Raw genomic sequence first — 23,577 nt, 5'->3', positions numbered from 1 at the left:
TTGCAATTTTTTCAAAGTTGACCTACCTTCTCTTCATTGTACCATGGATTCTTGTAGGTTCTGGAGCAGAGCACTCGTCTTTCTTTGTTTATGATTTTTCTGGTGACATTAGTATTACCTTCTACCAACAAATGCCTATATTTGGTATGTTCCAGAACTGTTATTGTGTAAAAACAGTTCATATGTTAATTTCCCATTATACACATACAATTTTAGCGTTATTCTGTAACAAACGGCCAATTTTTGTTAAAAATTATAGGTATTTTCCAATTGTTCTCCCTCTCTCTTTTTCTCTGATGATCTCTCTCGTATTTCTTATTACAAAATCCCAAAAAAGCAATGCGAAGTAAAAGCTTTAGCGGTTATGTCACTGATATTGAAAGCATTTTCTTCAAAAACCCAAATATTTTTTCTATAGTTACACAAACAGGCTGAAGAAGAAGTTACTAAGAAAAAAATATTTTCTCTCTCTCTCTCTCAATTACAAAAAGTAAACAGCTTCTATCAAAACATTTGTAAAATAACAGCTGCTCCATCAAAGCGACTTTGGAGCAAATCTTAATAGCATAATTTGTGACATTTTATAAAGGGATTACATAGCCGCACCAAAATCCTGCCGTCGTTTTCCATTATAATTGAACATTAAATTGCTTAGCCATGACTTCAAGCTTTTTATGTACTTTCACCTTTACTTTATGGAGGTTTTATTTTTAAATTTTCGTAATACAAGAATTGAGCCCCAAAATCTGCAAGAATGTAAAAATTTTTTTGTAGCTTGTTTTGATATGGGTTTTTCAAAAATTTTATCAAAATTTTAATAATTTTTCATTCACATTTTTGAATTCCTAATATGTTTTAAAAGTTCACTATACCAATTTCACGTTTGTTCCATGATGCCTACTCTACTCAGTTCTATCGTAGCAATTTTGGCGCTAACTGTAAAATGTCAACTTCGGCAAAAGAGAGTTATCGATTTCCTCGACTCGATGTTTTCTAAAAGTCGATTAATTTGTTAGTTCATAGTCGACGTATTGACATTTTCTCATCGTAAAATATGTTTATATTAAATATTTGTTTTAATTAGACAATAACAAACGTAGCTTAGATAGGTCACGATCGCACATTTATTGCCCCACCATGAATGAAACAAACGAAACTAAAATGGAGCCCAACTACATATTTGACGATGTACCTCGAATTTCTCCCCTAATAACAGTCAGCTGCTGTCTGGCCATGTCCGTGCTTTATGTGTCAAGTTTGTACATATGGAACAATAAACACAATCGTGATCACCCGGCCACAGTCAAGAGACGTTTCCTTAGTGTGACCGTGGTGATGTTGATAACACCGATATTTGTATATAAATTTTCATCCAAGGAACTGTTGGAAAAGATTCCATTTTATGAGTTACTTGGATTGCGGTGGCACGGTCTTTTAATGGCCATTGTTGTTCCTTATCTCTTGACAATGTTGCTGTTTTTGGGACCACTGTGCGTGGAGCTGCAAAACGATACAATGAAAGTGTTCATGGGTAGGTGTTAAAGCTCCTAAGTGAAAATAATAATGATAATTTCCTTCTTTTTCAACAGATATAAATTTCTGGAAAAGTTCTTTTAAGAATATTTTGTGGATACGTAATCACATAATGGCACCATTGAGTGAGGAGTTTGTGTTCCGTGCCTGTATGATGCCACTAATACTTCAAAGTTTTACACCAGTTACAGCTGTGTTCATTACACCATTATTTTTTGGTGTAGCTCATGTACATCACATAGTCGAGAGACTAAGTATGGGCATGGAATTTACAACAGCTTTAATAATATCAAGTAAGTTGTAGAGAAACTATGACGTTCACCTTTGATTTACAGTTGTTTAAGTGTCACAAGACCCTGACCTCTGGGACCACACAATGTGTTTAACAAATTAAATTAAAAATGTTTTCTTTTCGTATATGTTGTTTTTTCTTTCAGTCTCCCAACTGACATATACAACACTATTTGGATTTTACTCCGCTTACCTCTTCCTACGCACAGGGCATTTCGTAGCACCATTTTTGGTACATGCCTTCTGTAATCACATGGGACTGCCGGATATACAGGAATTGTGGCAGCAACATCTGTGGAAACGCATCCTTTTAATTGTCTGTTATTTTGTTGGTTTCATCGCGTGGATATTTGTCTTACCCATTGCAACGCATCCAACCTTATATGCCAATAGTATATTTTGGCCTTACTAGCAGTCTGCGCTTGCACAATTAACCAACAAGTCTGTTGTATATGCCAAACCAGGGACAATGGCGGAATCAAAGTGTCCAGCAAAATACATAGAATATTAAGTTAAAAAGTTTTAATTACTATTAGTTTACTACTAACAATATTTAGTTAATCTTAATCCATTTATTTTGTAAAAAATAATAGTCTCACATGTTTGTTTATTTGAATGAATGTTACTCGTGTATTTTATTTTTCATTTATTAGCCTTTTAGAGTAGTTTCCAGTTCGTTGTTGGCTTTGAGCTCTTTGATAATGTCCAGACCGCCAACTAGTTCTCCTTTAACATATACTTGGGGATATGTTGGCCAATCGGAATATGTTTTGAGACCTTGACGTACTTCTTCATCGGTTAGGATGTCAAACGTTTCATAGGGAAGTCTGAAATGAGTAAATACAATTAGTTACGGATTTTCATAAAAATTAGGAACATCGAAGAGATTAGAGATTTGGCATATTTAAATTTTTGTCGTAATTTAAAAGCCAAAAATATTTTCTATCAAAAATCTTGATTGTTAAAATATTTTGGTCAAAGGTCGTTTGTGCGTTGCTGATTACGTTTAAACAAAAGAATATGAAATAAATTATCACCACATGGCAAATTCGTCATGAATTCTTTCCAGGGAAATTTCTGGGTTTACATTTGCAAAGGGTAAATGTATCAGGCTTGTCAGGAAACTTTTATTTTGTAAACATAACCTATAATTGAGTTCATAAAGTGTGGCAGCAACAGAAATAGGCAAAATGCCAAGAACTTTATGTTTGATCATATCATAAACATTTAAAATATCTATAAAAATTTCGCGATCTTAAGAAACAAGTCTATCTTCCACATTAGTAGCCCATAATTGATTTTTAATTTGAAACTTTCAAACTAATATAGTTTAGCATAGCCAGACAAAATTAAAAAAAAAAAAACTTTTTATTGGCTCGCAATCCAAACCACTGATCCATTTTGAATGATAAAAGGTTTCTGACAATTTTATACAAAAAAGGCCTTCAAATCACCACATATATTATTTAGGTATTGCCTGTAAAAAAAGTTGCGAAATTACTGAAGTATTCCTTGAATCAATGAATCCAGTAATTCAGTTTTACGTTTCTAATATCAAACTCTTTTAAAAAGGATTCGGTAATATCATCCTACATACCCAGTTTCATTGACAATAGCAATCAGTTGCTTGGAAAAACCACAACGGGGAGCTTCACGATCACCCTTCATGAAAATCATTAGAGGTGCTTTATTTATCAGTGCCTTCAGACGTTCCTCCAGGGGTTGATCACTTGTGGCCGATGCACCCAGTTTTTTACATTTTGCACTAAGTGAGGGGATATCTACACCATCAACACGATCTACCGCCGTTCCTTTGGTGAAAAAGATTACAGTGGGTACAGCCTCAATCTGTTATGAAAACAAACGCATTAATAACTCAGGCGATGTGTGTAAAAAATTAAATCACCCACCTGATGTTTCATTGCCACTTCGGGATATTCTTCGGCGGTAATTGTTATAAATTGCAATTTATCACCTAATAATTTGCTCAGATCTTCCAATACATCCAAAACCTGTTTGCATTGTTCTGCCCATTCTGCCGAAAATAATACCACTGATGTTTTGTCGGCACTGCAAAGGAATTGGTCAAGTTTAGGTTTTAATTGTCGAGCAAATTTAACAACAAATTACATACCCAATTAGTTGTTTGTATTCCTCTTCAGATTTAATTACAGTTACCGGCATTTTGAATTATATACTTTTGTATTTTCACAACTTTTTTATATATATAATTTGTTTTGCAAATGAGTATGGTACGTGATTTTTCTCCTTTTCGATGGGTCAATGCAAATGTCAAATGAAATGTTAGGTTAAAATGTGTTAGGGTTGCCAAAGTATTGTAAAAAAGTAGACGGTAGGGGAAAAACAACGAATGTGCTTTCTGCTGTCACTTGTAGTGGTTGATAAAAACAAATATCTAATATGGATATATTTCATCACTTCATTTCATCCATTCCAATCAGACATAATTAATCCCTTCTACAAATGCACTTTGCCACACGTTTTCATTTAGGACGCCAACAGAGAAAAACATATGTGCTCCCCGCCTTGTCAAATAAGCAAAACAATGTTGAGCCGTTCCATTTTGATTAAGTAGACTTTGTACTCTGGATAAATGAAATTCTTGTAATTTTGTTTAATAAATTCATTAATTATACACACTTTTTACAATAAATATACTAAGTCAAAGTATGTCGAAGCCTTCTATTTTGATAATAGAACCATTTTATGGTGGTAGCCATAAGCAGTTAATTGATACACTGATCGAATGTAAGTTGTGGTCGCATAGGCATGAACTGTGTATCTCACTAAATATACCCACAAAAAATTCCGATTGGAAAGCCACATTTGCGGCTTAAAGTTATTTGAAGTGTTTCTCAATGAAGCCATGGCTATTCCACGTTGTGTATAGTATGTTGGATAATTGGAAGGAGGTGCAGATTGTTCTTGCCTTGGTATATGACGGTGCTGGAATGCAGGAATACGACTGTGTTGGAATGCAGTTTGAATCGGTGTAATCATTAAAAGGCCAAAATGACTTAGGCATATTACAATACCCTACAAGAACGTGCAACTCCCGTTTTTATGTAGCCACGACTCCATACGGTCAACATAAATGCCAATAGTTATTTGTACTCCAAACCAGACATGCTCATCGCTAGATGTTTTTGCACAAAAAAATGGAAACTACTTCTTCATTTATAGCTACCATGGTTTTACAAATTCCACAGAGACACCTACCAATTTAAAGTCTCTTGTTATTGTCTGCATCGTTGTTCCAAGCACGTGCTAGTTGTTAAATCTGGCTTCCTTTACGATTATTAAAGCAGCTCGATATAGGAAATGACCTAAAATAGACTCAGAAATTCACACCCATGGTACCAAATATTCTCCCATAATTCCTCAAACAACACTGTGACTAAGAAAAGAGTTACTTCTTTAATAATAGAATCTATTTTCCTTTTCAGGTCTAAATGTGACTGATTATGAAATTTTTAGTCTTCCGGCAAAGAAATGGCATTGGCGTGCCCGCACAGGAGCATTGTATTTTTCCCAAGTGATTCCACAAAATCATGAGTACAAAGTTTTATTCTCATCATCTGTACTAAACTTGGCTGAGCTATTGGGCTGTCGTCCTGATTTAAATGTTTGCAAGAAAATCATATATTTCCATGAAAATCAATTGGTTTATCCAGTGCGGGAAGTCAAAGAAAGAGATTGTCAATATGGTCTTAATCAAATAATGACATGGTATGTATTATAATTCTTTAACATTAAATATATTATCATTTTTCTCTTCCCCCATTTAGTCTTGCGGCTGACAATATAATTTTCAATTCAAATTTTAATCGCACATCGTTTCTGGATAACATTCAGCCATTCCTGAACATACAACCTGACTTAAAACTAAAACATTTACGTGAGAAAATCGAAAAGAAATGTGAAGTAATCTACTTCCCCATCAAGTTCCATGCGTTTCCAAATAAGCGCCTTATTGTGGGCGGTGATGTACAAATGAACTCACTGACCACAGAGAATGCAAATGACTGTCTTCACCTAATATGGCCACATCGTTGGGAACATGATAAAAATCCCAAATTACTAGTCGAGGTGTTGCTGGAGTTAAATAAACGTCAGGTGGATTTTAAAGTTACAATATGTGGTGAAACGTATCACACCTCACCGGAGGCATTTGAGGGTTTACAGGATAAGCTGGGCTCAAAATTAATCAATTATGGTTTCCTGTCGCGTGATAAATATGTTAAGACACTGCTGGATGGTGATGTGGTGATATCGACTGCTGGCCATGAATTTTATGGAGTAGCCATGTAAGTACAAAAAAAAAACTATATCTAATTTCATTAATGCATTAATGAATATATTTCAGGCTTGAGGCGACCTATTGTGGCTGTATGCCCATTGCCCCCAACAAACTGGTCTACCCCGAATTATATCCCAAAGAAAACCTATACAATACTTCCAATCAACTTATCAAAATGCTTTACAATTGGTGCCGTAATCCAGCCCTGTTCCGCAAACAACGTGAGAAATTCTTTGAATATTTCACATTTGATCGTTATTCTGCGCAACATTTAGTACCAAAATATTTGGAAAAAATGCGTTTTTAGTCTCAACAATAGAAATATTCAACATTGCCCAGCACAATGCCATAGTGCAATAACTCGAATTTAGAGTATAAGTCTGATACGCATGAATAGTAGAGTAGAAGTTAAACTCCATCATACCCTCTCCCTACCCAAAGATGAAAAGCAGAAGTGACATACATATATATTTTTTGGTAACTGAATATTATTTTGATACAAAATATGACGCCACAAAACCGAAACTAACTAAAACTGACCAATTTTTGTAAGTGAAAAAGTGCTGAACTTGTTAGAATGTATTAGCAAATTGTAATACAAGATATTACAACTATTATCAAGTTGTATAATTTGTTATGACTAAGTAAAGATCAAATAGAACATAGTAGGAACTATATGTGTTTTTCCCCGCTTAGAGGAAATGTTTTTGACCTTAGCAATTATATAAATATTTTTAAATATTATGCTTCCGTGTAGCTTAATTGGAGCAAAAAGTTTTTTATTTGAAATTCAAATATTTTTTTATAAATTGTTCGTTTTTTCCTATGTGTATTGCCTTAAATCCTTTTATTTGGACATTAAATTAATGATAATTGTTAAGTTTTTATAACAAAAAAAAGTAAAATCAATAAGCATATTGATTATAAATATATAATATCAAAATATGTCTATTAGAATATAAATAATAAAGAAATAACAAAGCTGGTCCTAGAAGTGGTCTTCTTTGAATTTGGGCGGTGCACTGTAGGGTTCCTTGACATGACTGCGATATTCTTCATCGTCATCGTGGCATTCTCGAAAACAGGTGGCACAGAAAAGTTCACCTTCACAGCCTAGGCAACGAATAACGGCATCTTCATTACAAATATTGCACCAGGGCAATTCTTCGGTTTCAGTGCCCGCTGGCGGTGGCGGGACACTGGATGCCAGTTCACTTTCCAATGTATTTGGAGCTTCTGGTAAACGGGCTTCAGCCAAATACTGAAAATATAAGGGAGATACGCTTAAATCTACTTATATGACTCAATTCTAAACATAGGTGGATTTTATTTTTTTAGAAGCTTATTTCAACAAAACAAATATTTAAAAAAATTGGGTTCCTTAATTGTCTACCTATGGGTGTGGGTTTTGTACCGAGCGCACAAATATTCTTACCTTCTGCATAATATCCTTTAGTATCGCTTCATCATCGATTTCATTATCACTCGGAGTATTGGTATCCGGTGATATGTCTCCCACCGGTCTCGTTAAACCACTTGCAGCTGCAGCACCATCGACTGGTGTATCACGCAATGCTCTTAATCTTCTCTCAATATCTGATATTGCATCATTACGTTCACTTTCAATACGCCGATCCAATTGAGCTTCACCCATAAATTGTTTTAACAAATCATTCATTTTTTCTTGATCTGAACGTTGATCCACATTCAAAAGTAAATCCTTTTTCGAATAGTCCTTATAAGGTATACCATTCAAGTTCGCCAATCTGGAGCGAATTTCCTCATCCGAAGGCAATTGCTGTGGGCCACCATTGGTCTTTAAGTTTTTCAAACGTTGTAATATTGCCGAATCCAGATTTTCCGTTATATCCGAATTTTCACCACTGGAATGTGTAGATGTTGTCATTTGTGTGGGTGATATTGGTGCCAAAACCTCACCCGTCAAAGCTGCCGATGGCTCGACCTCAAGTAATTTGTTAATATCTGTATTCAGATTGTTCTCGATGGTCTTTCCCCGATTGGTTTTCGTCACAATTGTACCAGGCAAAGAATCCACATCGATTACCTTTTCGGCGGCTTGCAATTTAGATAGCTTATCAAAGCATATTAGACAGACATTCATCACCTTGTCGTTGTGTTTGGGAACAGCCACTGGTCGCTTGAGACACTTGGCACAATAGGAGTAACCACAATTCGGACAACCATACTAATTGGGAATAATAAAGATATTGGAAATCAATTAACTTTTATCCTGTTCTGAGTCATTGTTTACTTAGTTGTCTTTCCTACCTCTTTGGTAAATAGGCCATATTTTTTACTGCAGCCAAAGCAGGACATTTTTTGGGCCAATTGAACAGTCAAATTCAAACTATTTTTATCATTAAAATAAAGTTTTCTTATTTGTTTATCTTGTCGAATAAGAGAACAACAAAAGATTTTCTTTGCAAAATAGGAATACGAAGCCGTTGATATTTCAACGCCGTTGTTTAATCTGATTAGATAGCAGCTGTTGTTAGGGATGCCGATATTGGAATTTAAGCTGGCAAAAGAATTCGTGATGCCAGATCTAAAAAGTAAAAAGCCGTTATAGATGGTGATGTTCAAAAAAAGCTAATTGAGACTAATTTTTGTCGACATCTAAATTATTTGACTTATAATGGATTTAACAATATATAAGGTGTATCTTCCATCTGAAGTGGATGTTCAAGATGTGATAAGCGGTAGCAGAGCAGACTGCCACACATTCTGCGCTGTAAACTAGGATGCCCAACTTCGTCTCCTTAAGCAGATTGCCGATTTCATAACCTCTGAACGCTGCACTTTTCTTAACAATGGAAGAGCTCACTGGCCAGAATTCAGAGAGTTCACTAAACGTCGCTACATAGGTCTGTCCAATCCTTCTGATGTATCGATAGCAGAAAAGTTTTTGCGAGACACAGTGAAAGCTGTAGCCGCTCGCTATATATACCTGCTGGTCGAATACCCGAAATAGGACAAAATTTCCTAGCAAAGGCAGCGGGACTAGCAAATGAGAGCTAAGATCTCAGTATTTCCAACCCTATTAATCCCAAAATTAGTCTAGCCAGGCAAGGATGCCAGGCAGCTTAGAGATCGTTACGTAGGCGGATGGTTGTACGATCATGGCATAGTGGTTGATGAAGTATGTGAAAGTTTGAACCCCTACAACGCGGAGCTTGCCGTATACTTCCACGCGAGGAATATGAAAATATTCGCCACTAAATTAACGGCCACACACTTCACCACATGGTCTGAGGATATTAGAACAAAGCTGAATGTGTAGGTCGAGGGAAACACAATACCGACTACAACTGCTCCAACATCCTAGAGACAGCATGATCAAGTCGCCCGCGCAAGCCACAGCTATTTGCGACAAAATGAAAAATGGGAACAAGGTCCTAGATGGCACCACTTGGGATGCGAACAAGGAGACCTTGTTGACTTCTTATAACACGATAGGCCGGTCTTTGGTCAGCTATGCGGACCCAGTGTGCTCAGCGAATTTGTAAGTGTTGAGCAGTAGAAGAATATCGAGACCTGCCAAAATGCTGGTATGAGAACTGCGACAGAGTGCCTTCTCATGACACCAGTGGACCATCAACATGAGGAGGGGAAGGTTCTTCCCTTATGTCAGCATAATCATATGCTTTCGTGGACGGCACTTCTCCACCCAGGCATGTCAGGAAGAACCTGTATGATTTAGAAAGAGATATTAAACGTACAAGGGAGAGCGTCCAGATCAGGAAGCGTTTCGGGCAGGCCTGAATAGCATTTATACTGACGCAGTTGACGATGTAGTTAAACATTACTATATGAATGCCATCCTCGGAGTCCACCCCCATCCATTGAACGTCGGGTGGGTAGTTTTGTCTCAATTTCGTTCAGGATAGTGCAGCCATTGCAATTCTTATTAGACGCGAATTGATATGAAATGCTCGCAAAATGCGCTGAACCTTTTTTATTTGCCTAACCTACCCAAATCCAGAGGATTTTTAGCTGCAGCCCATAAAAGTAGTTGACTTCATAAACCTTGGCGTTGATGCAGTATTAGCCCAGAAGATTATAAACCCGTAATTCCAGAAGAAATTTTTACACATAGGCTCCTTTTCATAGGCGATCTTTGGAAAACTTTCCTTTTAAGGACGAAAATCGAAGGCCTCCTAAATGAAAGGTTCTCCCATCTCCAGGTCTTCATGGCCAATGGAACAGCTCCAGCTTTTTCATAGACAACAGAACTAGTCTAACTTTCTCAGTGACAACAGAAAAGCATCAGCTCTTCCATGGACAATAAAAGAGCTCCAGGTCTTTATGCACAATGGAAAAGCTCCAGCTCTTCTATGCACAATGGAAAAGCTCCAACTCTTCCATAAACAACAGAGGATATTCCAAAGGTCTTGCTGTTAAAAAATATTTTTTGAAGTTACAGACAAAAAACAAGGGAACTGATGAGGTTTGGTGGCTCTTTCCGACACCTAGGTATTCCCTGCCTTACCGCCTGGTAAACATTACCATCGTTCTCCACTAATAAACAAACTTTGTTTTTATAAAAACAACAATAAATGGATTAAGCCTGACCATTTTGCAACAAAATACTATGGTATCCCGAACAAACAAGCCAAGACTGTTTTATTGCATCAGCTCTCCCATGGACTATTAAAGATTTTTTGAAAGTTCTTCCTTTTTAAAAACATATTTTGAAAGTCTTCCTTCTATAGAGCAAGAACCTCAGTTTGTAGAACACCTCCGTCTTCTATTTACCGAAGATCGGCTGTGTTTTAGCGATCTTTCATCTATAGAAGAATCTTCCTTCAATAGAAAAAATTTAGAAGGTATACCTTCATTTATAAATCGTCGTTTCATAAAAGAGTTTTTAAAATACTCTATCTAGTCAGGGCACTTAGAATTTATTTTGTCTATGGAAGGTCTCCTTAAAACCCCTAAATTGTCTTCTATTCGATTAGAATATTTAGAAGAGTCAAATATTGTTTCGAATATATAAAGAGAAATATTAAAACACTATAAATAATATTTCTACCTAAAAGTAACTTTAGCACATTTTAATTAAAATAATTATTAAAACTCTCCATTAACACAAAACCATTTATTAAGTTTAAGTAATTTATTTTTTCATTAAACTTCGTTAACATAATTGGGGGAGGGTTTCCCGCTACACTGTTTCAATTATATTTATACAATACAAATATTGTTATGATTACAAGTGATATATTTTCAATTTGAAAACATTTATTATATAATTAAATGAAATGTTATAAACACAAAAATTATGTCCTTGTTTCCGCTTATGATGTTTCTGGTATAGCTATTCTGTAAACGCTTAAGCCCGGAGTGCAACAAACTGATGGAACACATCCAATATGTGTGAATCCAGATCGGATGTGAACAGAAGGGTCTCCAAGGTGCTACTGTATTTTTGGACTTGTTCATGATGCTGTGAAGGATAAAATGGAGAATATTTTTTTAATTAAAAGGTTTTTTTTCAATAAAACTTTAAACTCTTACCATTAGGAAAACTTGTTGTAAACGCCCAATTGTCCAGCGATACCAATCTGTATCGGGATCACGTCCATCTGTGTCCGATCTAACTAAATGTTCTGAGAGAATCATAATGAATCTCTGGAATACAATGAGAAACAGACGTTTCTGATCGACATTTGCAGCTTCCAGTTTCTCCTCCATGCGTTCAACCATCTGGAAAATAAGAGTCATCTACATTAGTTACATTCAGTGTTGGTAATAGAAAACATGTTTAAACATGCGATTTCTCACTATGGTAGAGTTGCAATTGAAAAACATATTTAAATATTTTCTAAAGTGAAATAAAACCTTGATAAGATTAATGAATATGCTTGATTCTTCTTGTCGTTTTGAAACAGATTTAGAAAATATGTAAAAACTTGGCATGGGCATTGTTTCCATCTAGATTTTGTTTCATGGTGTCTAAACGAAACTAAAACTAAATCTAAGTGAAGATAAGAAGAAGACGTTGGTGGTGGTGCTATGAAATATGCCATTAAACGAAGCGTGGTGAATAAAAGCACAACAACTCCATTAGCTGTTGTTAAATTACAAACAAATATTGTTTAATTCTTTAATTGCATAATTAAATTCGTACAGCAACAACAACACCACAACTATGCTATCATAGCCCCCAAATTGTGTTCTTTAGTCTTTTAATGCGCATTATACTGTAATAAAAGCGAACGTAAAAGAAACTCTTCTAATGGCCAGAGAAGTAGTTGTGGTTGAAACCATCATATCACAGACATAGATTGAATACGCATTGTTTCGCCTGAACGCTACAATTCACTTACCTCTTCTGTCGGCTTGTCGACCGTTGTTACGGGTTTCTTACGTTTTGGTGCTGCCTCATCTTCTGAATCGCTTGATGATGAGTCGGCTTTTGATAATTTTTCCTTGGCGTCATTCAATTCAATTGCTAAAAATAAAAACAAAATAGAATATGATTTTTAGATACTAATCATACAGAAAATGAAAACGATTAGAGCTGTATTACGATGTAGCTCTTTTACATTTCTAAATTATTTTGTATTTTAATTTTTTATCCAAATATTCAGAAAGTAATAAGTTGTGAGCTATTGTCAATAGTAGAATAAAAATGTTAGATCCTTATTATAAAGAAAGTAAAAACAATTTGAGCCTCAATACCACGAATTTTTAAAATTTAACATTTTTTGCCAAATATTCAAAGAGGAATAACTTGGTGTTGTAACAGCAATAACATGCTGAGTATTGAGTTCCACAAATCTGTTTCTTCCCCTAACTCCAAATTGAAAAATTGGGCTACCTTCATGCGCTTCTTTCAAAGATCATCGGAAGTGGGTTTTGAAGATTTAGCGGAGCAATAAAGAGACACAGCATATATAACCCTGGGCTGTCGTTTCACACATTTTCGTCAGCTCCCACCCAATAGGATTAGAGACATTTGCATCATCCAGGACAAAAACTACACTGATTTGTTTAGGCAGTTAACGTTCTTCAGTTGCAAAGGATGATGGGATGGAATCCAAAGATGGCATTCAAACTGTAATGGTTGTTGTAATAGCTTCACATCTTTTGTTTGATTTCTGCTAGTCTGGCTCTAACTGCAGGTTCAAAAAATTCGACTACATTCGCGGACTGTAACCAAAGATCCGCTGGAATGAGTTGGGAAAGTTAGGCAGGCAATTGAAAAGATGCAGTGTATTGTGCGGGCCTGTATCACACGCTGGGCTGACGTTCCGCACATCTTTATCAATTCGTGCCAAATACGAACAGAGACCATTGCTCCATCCTGGACGTAGTTGGGCTAAAACTACCATGGTTTGTCTATACAGATTACGTTTTTCAGCTGCAATGGACTGGGGTGGAATCCGACGCATGAGTGTGATTGCTATTCAGACCTTCCGGATGAGCTTCCTGATCTTGAGGCACCCTCCCTTGTATCGTTGGACTATTTTCTATAGATCAAGTAGTTTCTTCCTGACTCGCCTGGGTGAGGAAGTCTACCATATAACGGTGAGGACGACTTACACGGTAACACCCAAGCGGATACTGTAACGAAAGCATGCAGATGGTCCATTGGTGTCATGATGAGGCAACCTATCGCAGTTCTCAGGACTGTATGTAGCACTTATTTTTGCAGAATACATAGCTGACCAGCCAAGTACTGCCATCGCCTTAGCGCCTTGAGGACCTTAGTCTTACTTTTCATTTTGCCGCTGATAGCTGTGACTTGAACATGCTGTCGAATGTGACCTCTAGGATCTTGGTGTAGGCTCACGGTTGTTATTATATTTCCCTCGACCTGCAAATTCAATTCTGTTCTCATCTCCGCAGACCATGTGGTAAACACTGTGGCCGTTGATTTTTTGGGGGATATTTTCATATTTGTCGCGTGAAAGTAGTCGACAAGCTCCGCGAGATAGCTGTTCACACTGACACATATGACAAGTCAAAGGCTACCAACACTGTTCTAACATGCTTGTTCCTGTGTCCAACAAGCTTGTTCCTGTGTTGTCTCCCCACTAAGATATATGGATATGGCGGGCAATGCTGTTGTGATACTACTATGTAGTGTGTAGAACCTATGTTGATGGCTGACTTCAACTTAAATGGAGACTATTCCTGAAAATTTGCATACTGATATTATCCTCGAGGTCAATTAACTTATATAACAACACAGTATATTTCCAAACGGAAGTCTACGAATTAGAGCAATATTGGTTAATAACTCTAACTAAATTAAAAAAGCTCTCAATGGGGCCTATACAAAAATATGGACAGCCTACATTATTATGGAGGTCAAGAGAATATGGGCATACAATTTTACACTGAACTTAAAAATAGGAGTACAACATTTTCGACGAGTAGTTTGAGTAGAAAACATGTAGAACAGAAGGGCATAATTCCATCCCATAACAGATACAAAATGTAGCAATTGCTACAAAGTATTTTAAATTTGATGTTCATGTCCTTCGATTCTACCTATCTAATTGAAACTTCTGTAAATTATCATAAAATTAATATACAATCTAATTCCAATACTTACTTAGTTTTATAACATGCTTATTCATTTTCCGTATGGTCAAATGTAATATCTCCCAAAGATACATTTTTGTAAATTCACCAGTCATTTCTTTCGAGAAAATCCAGGTGGCTACTGCCGAACAGTCCACAATCTGAGTCTTCAACAGCTTATCAATAATGACAACCATCATTTGTTGATGATTTTGCCACAATTCGAAAACATTGTGAAGTATGCAGATTTGGGCTTCTTCAGATTCTGCCAAGGCCTAAAAGCAAAACCAAAAGAATTTTCATTAAAATATTTTTAAAAATAACTATTTTTAATGAAAGAAACTCACCTTAAAAACTAAATGAAATTTCGATATTGCCGCAAAACTGTGTGAAAATGATTTCGAGCCCAAATTCAACAGAGTCTGAACAAAGACATCGATTTTCAATGGATTAAACGAGGTTTCCGACATTTCCTGATCGGCATTTTCACCTGAATTTGGCAATTCTTTTAGGATGTTGATAACTTCCTCGGGGGTGCATTTTTGGCGTATAGCCACCACCAGTTGATGGGCTACTTGGGTGCCAGCCAATGAAGCTGTAAACGAAATACAAATAAATAAATAAAATAATTAAAAACAATTGTTGTGATTACATAAATGGTGTAAACTATAAAAACGACGAAAAATAAGGAAATGCAGTGCAAACAGAAACAAGACCACCATGTGTGCGATAATATTTCTTTTTTTTCTGTTTTTGCAATTAATTGCCGAACGCAAAAGTGTCGCGTTAAGCAAAAACATTTTTATAAACAATGGGTCTATACACTTTCATTTATTTATTTAATGAAATTGTTATTACGTTGACATCGCGATTATTACATATTTAGGTATGGTTTGGTATTCAGACATCACAAAATGCCTACAGACTAACTTTCGTATATAGAAACAATATTTGTAATGGACAGTGGTTCTTTGGTGAACCTTTCAGATTTACAAGATTCAAGTGTTAAAAAACATTGAAGGCAAAGAACGGCTTCCAATTGATTCCTTATTAGAAAGCTTTTCTTATATGCATTTGTAACTATTTTCCAGACGGAAATAGTTAATCTAATTTTTTCCAAATGAATTTTGTGGCCAACGTCCGTTACCACTGTACCACATTCTTTTGTTACAACTCACTAGAGGACAATGCACGTTCACCACTATTAAACAAAACAATGCTACAAGCCACCCACAAAAAAGCCATATGTGCTTGTATGTTAGGGTGGAATGAAATGCGTGGACAAAGTTTTCCCAATCCAACAGCCGTGAGTTCTACGATGTTTAGGATTGACCTGAAACGTCGATTTGGCGATCGCTCTATCTTAGCGAACGAATTGAAGTAGGTTGATAAAATTTTACTCAGATGTTTGTGTGTTCTGAAGGACTTTTGGTATTGAAAATAGGCTATATAGGTCCACGTTTTGGTATAGCCCTCAAATAACTGTAACGACAGATTTAAGGGCTTTTGTCCGTTTTAGTTACAATTTTATCCCATATTTGCTGTAAATTGGTAGCATATGTTCCTATTATGTAAGGAACATCCTTGCATAGAACTGTCAATGTAGGTCCAAGTTTTGATATAGTCCCCACATAAACTGTACCTCCAAATATTCGGTATTTTATTGATTTGAGTCACACTTTTTACCGGAAATGTTTCAAATTTGCAATTTGAAGTTCTTAATTGGTACTACATCCTATGACAGAAAATTGTTCATATAGGTCCACGTCTTCGTATAGCCCCCATATAACGGTACCTCCCTATATTTGGTATTTTGATGATTTTAACGACTTCATTCAAGGGAATTGTTTCAAATTTTGAATTTTAAGTTCGTAATGGATGCTACAGCCTGTGAACGAAAAATTTCATATGCAGGTCCAGGTCTTGGTATAGCCCCCATAAAACTCTACCTTCAGATATTCGGTATTTTTATGATTTTAGCGACATTATTCACCGGAATTGTATCAAGTTTCGTATTTAAATATCGTAATGGCCTATGACGAAAATTGCATTCACAGGTTCAACCTAAACTTCCCTATTCGGTATTTTTATGATTTAGCAGTATTTTTTAACGGATTTTTTTTTAATTTGTAAATTTGCTTCCAGATTGTGGAGGGTATTCAAAGTTCGGCCTAGCGGAAATTACTGCTTTTTTACTTGTTTCATTTAACGTTACACTTGCACAAATTCGATTTTGAAATTACAACGGACTCCAAGGTAAAATAGATGAGATATTGGATCTTATGACTCCTGCAGAGGTGTAAAGAAACTAAAGTTAATCTGAATATTTATGGGTACACCCCATTTTTAAAAGAAAGCACAAGAAGTAAACTATTCGGACCAGCATTCCGATTTATCATTTTCAGGATAGGCCTATCTCGCTTGAGGTAGTCTCCAGTGACCCATACATAGAGTGTATATGGGAAACAGGGAGCATTGGGTGCCATATCCACACATGTTAGTCGAGGACTCAACCAGAACAGATATATCAGAGGTCAACCCTCCAAGTCAAGTTTTAAACCTGGAATAATCAACTATATGTGTGGACCCAAATTGTACATGCAAATCCGAAATAAAAAAGTCCAAGCTCCGTAGTGTACAACATGGAGTTCCCAAAGGTTGGGTGATATCTCCGGAAATGTTCAACCTCTTCCTTTCCGGAGATGGGAATACAAATGAATGGTGCTGGTGGAGGAACATTAATTTCCGACCACAAACTATCTCGGTCTCCCTAGTGTCATATTCGACAACATATTTCAGTCATCAGCGCGATAGATTGAAACGAGAGAACAAGGTCCTCAAGGCGCCAGGCGGCAGCGCTGGTGCGGAAAAGAAGACCTTGTTGACCTCTTATAACGCGAGTGGAAAATATTCAGAATGCTGTCATAAGAACTACAAAAGGTTGCCTTGCCATGACACCAGTGGACTGACTATCTACATGAGGAGGCAAAGGTCCATCCCGTACATCAGCATTAATATAAGCTTTCGTTGCAGTACTAACTTGGGTTTTACCGTTTGAGTCATCCAAACACTGATGCAATCGCCGATGCAGTCAACCATTACAGTATGAATGCCATCTTCACCCCCTATTCAATGCAACTGAAGAGCGTCGGTTGCCTAGATAAACCAGAGGAGTTTTGTCTCAATTAAGTTCATGATGGTTTAGTAGTCACAATTCTTATTAAGCATAGATTCATAAAGATTTGCAGAACGTCCGCCTAGCGAGTGATACGCTGCATATTTTTAATTTCCCTGCTAAATCTGCCTATTGTTATTCCTTTCTCTTTTATGTTTCCCTATCCCTCACAACAACATCGCAACCTTTAAGCTAATTTAACCTACACCATTCGCACCAGAAGATCTTTGGCACCAGCCCATCAAAGCAGCCGACTTACAAACATATGTTACTGCAACAACAACAGAGTAAATTTCGCAAATAAAAGTTGTAGCCACCGGATCACCCTAATATCTGCATGGCTCATAGCATACAACACAAATGGTGCACACAGAAAATATAGTGACGTCGCAGCAGAGTGTGTTTTTATGCTGTTGTCACCATTACATTTGTTTCGCCAAGAAAGTACTTCGATTTGAATAACTCAACACTGTTATTATTTGTCTGGAACTAAATAAATGAGTTTAGGCTAAAACCATTCGTCGGCATAGGACTGCGTTTTTCTTTGGTCGCACATGTAAAGATTAGGTTGTATCGATCTTTGTAGTATTTTTACAAATTTTTCAGTTATAAATTTAATTTAAAACAATTAAGGTAAAGATCATACAAACTATTATCGTTTTTTGAATGCCTATTATGGCTTTAAAGGAGTTATAATTTGAAACCGAAAGGAACTACTCTGAATCAATTTTAATTCATTTGAGATACATCAACAGTTATCGCAATATAATATTTCAATTTCAGATACCAACAGAGTCCTTGATATCAAAGCTGAGGATTCCGATTATATTCTTTCACCCAGTACGAAATTTATTACCATTTATTAATTTTGGTACAAATAAAGGACTCATTTTCGAACCACCGCCATAACTCAAACACAGATACCATAAGTAATCTAAATATCAAATTTCAGAATGTTATCTCCATCCCTTCACCCGGTAACAAACCACCTCAAAAAAATTTCAGATTTTAAGCACGATGGGTGAAAACCCAATATCAGATTGTATCAAATTTAGTATCATAAGTACGAATTTCCAAAACTTCCTACATAATCTTCATTCCAAATTTCAGGATTCCAGCTCTATCGGATTACCTAAATCCAAATTGTACCAAATTTAGAACTTTTAGTACACATAAGTACAAATTTCAAAAATTAATTACCCCTCAGTCTTAGAACGCAATAGAAATCTTACTTCTAAATTTCAGAATTCTGTTCATCCCAATCGAAATTGTGCCAAATCTAGTACCATTTAGTACTTTTTGTGCACATAAGTACGAATTTCGAAAACTTTCTCCATATCCCAATTCTGCATTCTGCCAGTAATGTTAATTCCAAATCTCAGGATTCCATCTCCATCCGTTACTCCAAATTCAAATTGTAGTACTTCTTGTATACATGAGTACACACACGTCGACTCTACTCCCCAACCTCGATTCCCATTCCAAATTTAAAGTTTTTATCTCTAACCGTTCACAGTACTTTTCTTTTCTCAAATGCAAAGAGTAACATATTTAGTATTTTTTAACACTTTTCGTATCATTCTAGTATGAATTTCCAAAAAACAAGTAAAAAAGCAGTAAGTTCAGCCGAGCCGAACTTTGAATACCCTCCACCATTTGGGACGAATTAGAAAATTTTCAAAAAAATAAAATCCATTAAAAATTCTGTTAAAAACTAAAAAATACCGAATATCGGAAGGTGCCGATATATGGGGGATGTACGATATTGTGGACCTATATAGACAATTATCTTCTAGGGTATAAAGTACTCACAAGGAAATCCTTGAGTGAATTTTCAGACAATACCGTTGAAAATGTGACTAAAATCGTCAAAATACCGAATATTGGGGGTATTCATGTATGGGGGATATGAGATATCGTGAACCTATATAGATAATTCTCTTCCAGGCACAAAGTATTCACAAAGAACTCATTGTGTGAATTTTCAAAGAATTCGATTTAAAAATGTTGCAAAAATCATCAAAATGCCGAATATCGGGAGGTGCCGATATATGGGGGCTATACGATATCGTGAACCTATATAGACAATTCTCTTCTAGGGGACAATTCCGATGAAACATGTGGGTAAAATCATCAAAATACCGAATATCGGGGGGTACAGTTATATTGGGGATATACGATATTGTGGACCTATATAGACAATTCTTTTTGAGGGGGTAAAATGCCCACAAGGGACACCTTTTGCAGAATTTCAGACAATTCCATTGAAAAATGTTGCTAAAATCATCCAAATACCGAATATCGGGAGGTGCCGTTATATGGGAGCTATACGATATCGTGGACCTATATAGATAGTTCTCTGCCGAGGTAGTACCCACAAGAAACTACTTGTGTGGATTTTCAGACAATTCCATTAAAAATGTAACTAAAATCATCAAAATACCGAATATCGGGAGGTGCTGTTATATGGGGGCTATACGATATCGTGGACCGATATAGCCCATCTTCGAACTTGACCTACCTGCATACAAAAGACAGATCTGTGCAAAATTTTAGCTTCTTATCTTTATTCGTTTTGACTGTAGCGTGACTACAACATACAGTCGGACAGGGCTAAATCGTCTTAGAATTTTACGCTGATCAAGAATATATATGCTTTGTTGGGTCTAAAATTATTATTTCGATGAGTTACAAACGGAATGACGAACTTAATATACCCTCCATACTATGTATGGTGGAGGGTATAAAAACACCCTTTCCTTCCAAGCAAGGTGGCCCTCACTCAAAATTTCAAGCTTCTAGCTTCAGTCGTTTCGTCTGGGTGTTGATGAATCTTTCAGTCAGTCAATTGCTTAACTCAGACAGACATTTTTGCTGTAGTAAGGCTTAAAAAATTTCCATCACGATCTTCCCTTTACAATTTAATTTCCGATACGTCCCAATGTGAATGTGCATGCAACCATGTAATCTTAGACGAACATATCTCCGCGTCGGATACATGTTGTGCCTACTTTTGATTAAAAGAAAAAAATATTACGTCTATATTCACGATTAGAGTAACAAACACTTAGACATGTTCGCAACCATAAATAAGAGAGTTGTAGCTCGGAATAGCACCGAAGCGATAAATTATCCAATTGATGTTTGGATATTAGAGATGGATGAATGGGCGATGAATGAATGAATGAATGGTACATGCAGAAGATTGGGGTTTTCATTCGCAAAAAAACGCATGTTCCAATATGACAAGAGTGTGGTATGACGCTGAATTACGCAAGCCTACCCTAGCGATTGTAATGAGCCATGTTTGATGCCAAAAAATTAAAACAATTTAATTTTATTAATTCGCCTCTCAAGCTGAAGGTTTTATGAGAAAAATTCGTCGAGGTGGCATATAATAAATAAATAAGGTTAATCAGCGAAACATTTATGAAATTTAGTACCAAAAGAAACATTAAAGGCAACACTGCTGGGTTAACAAGGTCTTCCTTGACATGCCAGCAAAGAAGTACCATCTTTTGGTTAATTTAATGTAAAAAAAACGAAGAAGAGAAGTAGCCATTAATCATCTCTTGGAAAAACATGTCCAATGTCAATGAAAATTTATGTAAATTCAAAATTTATTTAAACTTGTATTTAAAAATATTTGTTAGTTTTAAGACAATGTACACTGAGAGATTTTTGTTGTGGCATTTCAATTTATCGCAATAAATTGATAATTGGCTTAAGTCTAGTTCAGTAAAAACTCGGAGCCTTTTTTTTGTTTTTGAAAAAGTGTCCAGGAGTCGTTATTTGTACCCTGATTTCGTGAAAGGCCCCAGATATCCGGATATTAAAGTCCGGGTCCAATATGTATTATATATGTACATATATCATATAAAAGCTAAAAACTTAAATATTCACATGATTATTTGAAATGGTTCGGAATTACATCAAAATGATCGATTTTTTATCCGGATTTATTAAAAAATCCCTAAAAGTCTGAAAACCCCATTTTTGAGAGTCCACAAATATATATGCCATCCATGGCACTATAACCTTTCCAAAATGCTACAATATATATTATTATCATGGTTCCAAAGATATCTTTGAACCCGGTCGAGCCGATTCTGTTCAGAACATTGGCATTATATTTTCAGAATGAAATTTTTTTTTGAAAAAATGTCCAGGAGTAGGTATTTGTACCCTGATTTCGGGAAAGGCCCCAGATATTCGGATATTAAAGTCCGAGTTCAATATGTATAAAAAAGCTAAAAACTTAAATATTCACATGATTATTTGAAACGGTTCGGAATTTACATCAAAACGATCGATTTTTTGATCCGGATTTTTTAAAAAATCCCTAAAAGACTGAAAACCCCATTTTTGAGAGTCCACAAATATATATGCCATACATGGCACTATAACCTTTCCAAAATGCTACAATATATATTATTATCATGGTTCCAAAGATATCTTTGAACCCGGTCGACCCGATTCTGTTCAGAACATTGCCATTATATTTTCAGAATGAAAAACTTTATTTAACGTAGCCGTCGTTGGGAAAATCCATCCTCAAGCCTCGGGCAAAAGGTCGGCTATTTAAAAATATCAAATTTAGGAAAACTTTGCTTGGCGGAGCCAGTTTTTCACATTCCCTTAGGAGGAAATCTTAAACACCGGCAGAAGGCAGGCTACTTAAAAAATATCAAATTAAAAAAATGGTTTGCGTAGCCGACTTTGGACAGGAGAAAATCTCAAAAAAATTATTTCGATGAATTGAACAGAATTGGGTTGCCCGAGTTCAAAGACTCTTATCTCTGGATCTAGGAAAGATATAGCACAGATTGTAGCATTTTGGAAAGGTGATAGCGTAAATTATAATTCTGCATATATTTTGGAGACACCCATAGTGGGGACTTTTTTGTCTTTTGGGGAAATTTTTAAAATAAAAGTCCGGGTCCAAAAAATCCGCAATTTTGATATAACTTTGGTTTCGAATAATCAAATTTAAAAACTTTAGTTCGCGTAGCCGGTGTTGGACTTACACAGAAGAGAATATGTAAAGCCCCGCTACCTAGAATAGCATCAAATTCAGATGTACTGAACAGAATCGGGTAATCCGGGTTCAAAGACACTTATCTCTAGATCCAGGAAAGATAAAAGTACATATTGTAGCATTTTATTGATGATAGTGCATATATTTCGTGGACACCCAAAATGACGATTTTTTCGACTTTGGTGGGATTTATTAAGAAATCTTGGTTCAAAAAAATCGATAATCTTGATATAACTTTGGTTTCTAATAATAAAATTTAGAAAGTCTTTAATTCGCGTAGCCGGTGTTGGACTTACCCAGAGGAGAATGTCTACCTAAAACAGCATAAAATTTAGAAAAACCTTGGTCCGATGTACTGAACAGAATCGAGTCGACCGGATTCACAGACCCTTATCTCTGGATCCATTTTGGAAGGTGATAGTGTCAACTATAATTCTGCATAAATTTTGTGGACTCCCAATGTGGAGACTTTTTCGACCTTTGAAGAATTTTTTAAAAAAATCCGGGTCCAAAAAATCCCTAATTTTTTTGATATAACTTTGGTTTCGAATAATAAAATTTAGAAAGACTTTAGTTTGTGTAGCCGGTGTTGGATTTACACAGAGGGGAAAATGTCAAGCCCCGCTAACTAAAACATCATCAAATTTAGAAAAACCTTGTTTC

The 23,577-nt window shown here is 36.0% G+C and overlaps 5 protein-coding genes across 5 annotated transcripts in view; 2 read left to right on the top strand and 3 right to left on the bottom strand.

Moving 5' to 3' along the window:
- The first annotated feature begins 993 nt into the window (after positions 1-993).
- On the top strand, positions 994-2,444 carry LOC101899205 (CAAX prenyl protease 2). The gene is made up of 3 exons (XM_005190594.4): positions 994-1,531; positions 1,590-1,826; positions 1,971-2,444. Exons 1-3 carry the CDS (start codon positions 1,138-1,140, stop codon positions 2,234-2,236), a joined length of 897 nt encoding a protein of 298 aa, XP_005190651.2. The 5' UTR covers positions 994-1,137; the 3' UTR covers positions 2,237-2,444.
- On the bottom strand, positions 2,377-4,127 carry LOC101899035 (glutaredoxin 3). Its single transcript, XM_005190593.4, has 4 exons — positions 3,959-4,127; positions 3,735-3,894; positions 3,422-3,672; positions 2,377-2,651 (listed from the first exon to the last, which is right to left on the bottom strand). The coding sequence occupies exons 1-4, from the start codon at positions 4,006-4,008 to the stop codon at positions 2,474-2,476; spliced, it is 639 nt and encodes a 212-aa protein (XP_005190650.1). The 5' UTR covers positions 4,009-4,127; the 3' UTR covers positions 2,377-2,473.
- Positions 4,128-4,387: 260 nt separating this feature from the next.
- LOC101899387 (glycosyltransferase-like domain-containing protein 1-like) lies at positions 4,388-6,674 on the top strand. Its single transcript, XM_005190595.4, has 4 exons — positions 4,388-4,593; positions 5,292-5,574; positions 5,634-6,152; positions 6,212-6,674. The coding sequence occupies exons 1-4, from the start codon at positions 4,515-4,517 to the stop codon at positions 6,450-6,452; spliced, it is 1,122 nt and encodes a 373-aa protein (XP_005190652.1). The 5' UTR covers positions 4,388-4,514; the 3' UTR covers positions 6,453-6,674.
- Positions 6,675-6,892: 218 nt separating this feature from the next.
- Positions 6,893-8,618, bottom strand: LOC101899559 (abscission/NoCut checkpoint regulator). Its single transcript, XM_005190596.4, has 3 exons — positions 8,435-8,618; positions 7,581-8,351; positions 6,893-7,406 (listed from the first exon to the last, which is right to left on the bottom strand). The coding sequence occupies exons 1-3, from the start codon at positions 8,480-8,482 to the stop codon at positions 7,134-7,136; spliced, it is 1,092 nt and encodes a 363-aa protein (XP_005190653.2). The 5' UTR covers positions 8,483-8,618; the 3' UTR covers positions 6,893-7,133.
- Positions 8,619-11,249: 2,631 nt separating this feature from the next.
- LOC101899892 (nuclear cap-binding protein subunit 1) overlaps positions 11,250-23,577 on the bottom strand; it is a 49,914-nt gene continuing 37,586 nt past the window's right edge. Inside the window, exons 4-8 of the mRNA XM_059130622.1 lie at positions 15,049-15,296; positions 14,733-14,976; positions 12,496-12,620; positions 11,684-11,872; positions 11,250-11,612 (exon numbers count right to left, since the gene is read on the bottom strand). Of these exons, the coding sequence (XP_058986605.1) occupies positions 11,499-11,612; positions 11,684-11,872; positions 12,496-12,620; positions 14,733-14,976; positions 15,049-15,296 (920 nt within the window). The 3' untranslated portion in view covers positions 11,250-11,498. The remainder of the gene's footprint in view (positions 11,613-11,683; positions 11,873-12,495; positions 12,621-14,732; positions 14,977-15,048; positions 15,297-23,577) is intronic.

The sequence above is a fragment of the Musca domestica genome, unplaced genomic scaffold (assembly GCF_030504385.1).
Source record: "Musca domestica strain aabys unplaced genomic scaffold, Musca_domestica.polishedcontigs.V.1.1 78, whole genome shotgun sequence".
Classification (NCBI taxonomy): Eukaryota; Metazoa; Arthropoda; class Insecta; order Diptera; family Muscidae; genus Musca; species Musca domestica.
Note: the sequence above shows the minus strand (reverse complement) of the source record. Positions and strands in the feature narration are given on the sequence as shown.

Coding starts and splice junctions, on each gene's coding strand:
- LOC101899205 (XM_005190594.4), top strand. CDS start 1,138: ATGAATGAAACAAACGAAACTAAAATGGAGCCCAACTACATATTTGAC. Junction 1,532..1,589: donor TACAATGAAAGTGTTCATGG/GTAGGTGTTAAA, acceptor CTTTTTCAACAG/ATATAAATTTCTGGAAAAGT. Junction 1,827..1,970: donor AACAGCTTTAATAATATCAA/GTAAGTTGTAGA, acceptor TTTTTCTTTCAG/TCTCCCAACTGACATATACA.
- LOC101899559 (XM_005190596.4), bottom strand. CDS start 8,482: ATGTCCTGCTTTGGCTGCAGTAAAAAATATGGCCTATTTACCAAAGAG. Junction 8,352..8,434: donor ATGGCCTATTTACCAAAGAG/GTAGGAAAGACA, acceptor ATTCCCAATTAG/TATGGTTGTCCGAATTGTGG. Junction 7,407..7,580: donor TAAAGGATATTATGCAGAAG/GTAAGAATATTT, acceptor TTATATTTTCAG/TATTTGGCTGAAGCCCGTTT.
- LOC101899035 (XM_005190593.4), bottom strand. CDS start 4,008: ATGCCGGTAACTGTAATTAAATCTGAAGAGGAATACAAACAACTAATT. Junction 3,895..3,958: donor GAATACAAACAACTAATTGG/GTATGTAATTTG, acceptor ATTCCTTTGCAG/TGCCGACAAAACATCAGTGG. Junction 3,673..3,734: donor AAGTGGCAATGAAACATCAG/GTGGGTGATTTA, acceptor TTTTCATAACAG/ATTGAGGCTGTACCCACTGT.
- LOC101899387 (XM_005190595.4), top strand. CDS start 4,515: ATGTCGAAGCCTTCTATTTTGATAATAGAACCATTTTATGGTGGTAGC. Junction 4,594..5,291: donor AATTGATACACTGATCGAAT/GTAAGTTGTGGT, acceptor TTTCCTTTTCAG/GTCTAAATGTGACTGATTAT. Junction 6,153..6,211: donor GAATTTTATGGAGTAGCCAT/GTAAGTACAAAA, acceptor AATATATTTCAG/GCTTGAGGCGACCTATTGTG.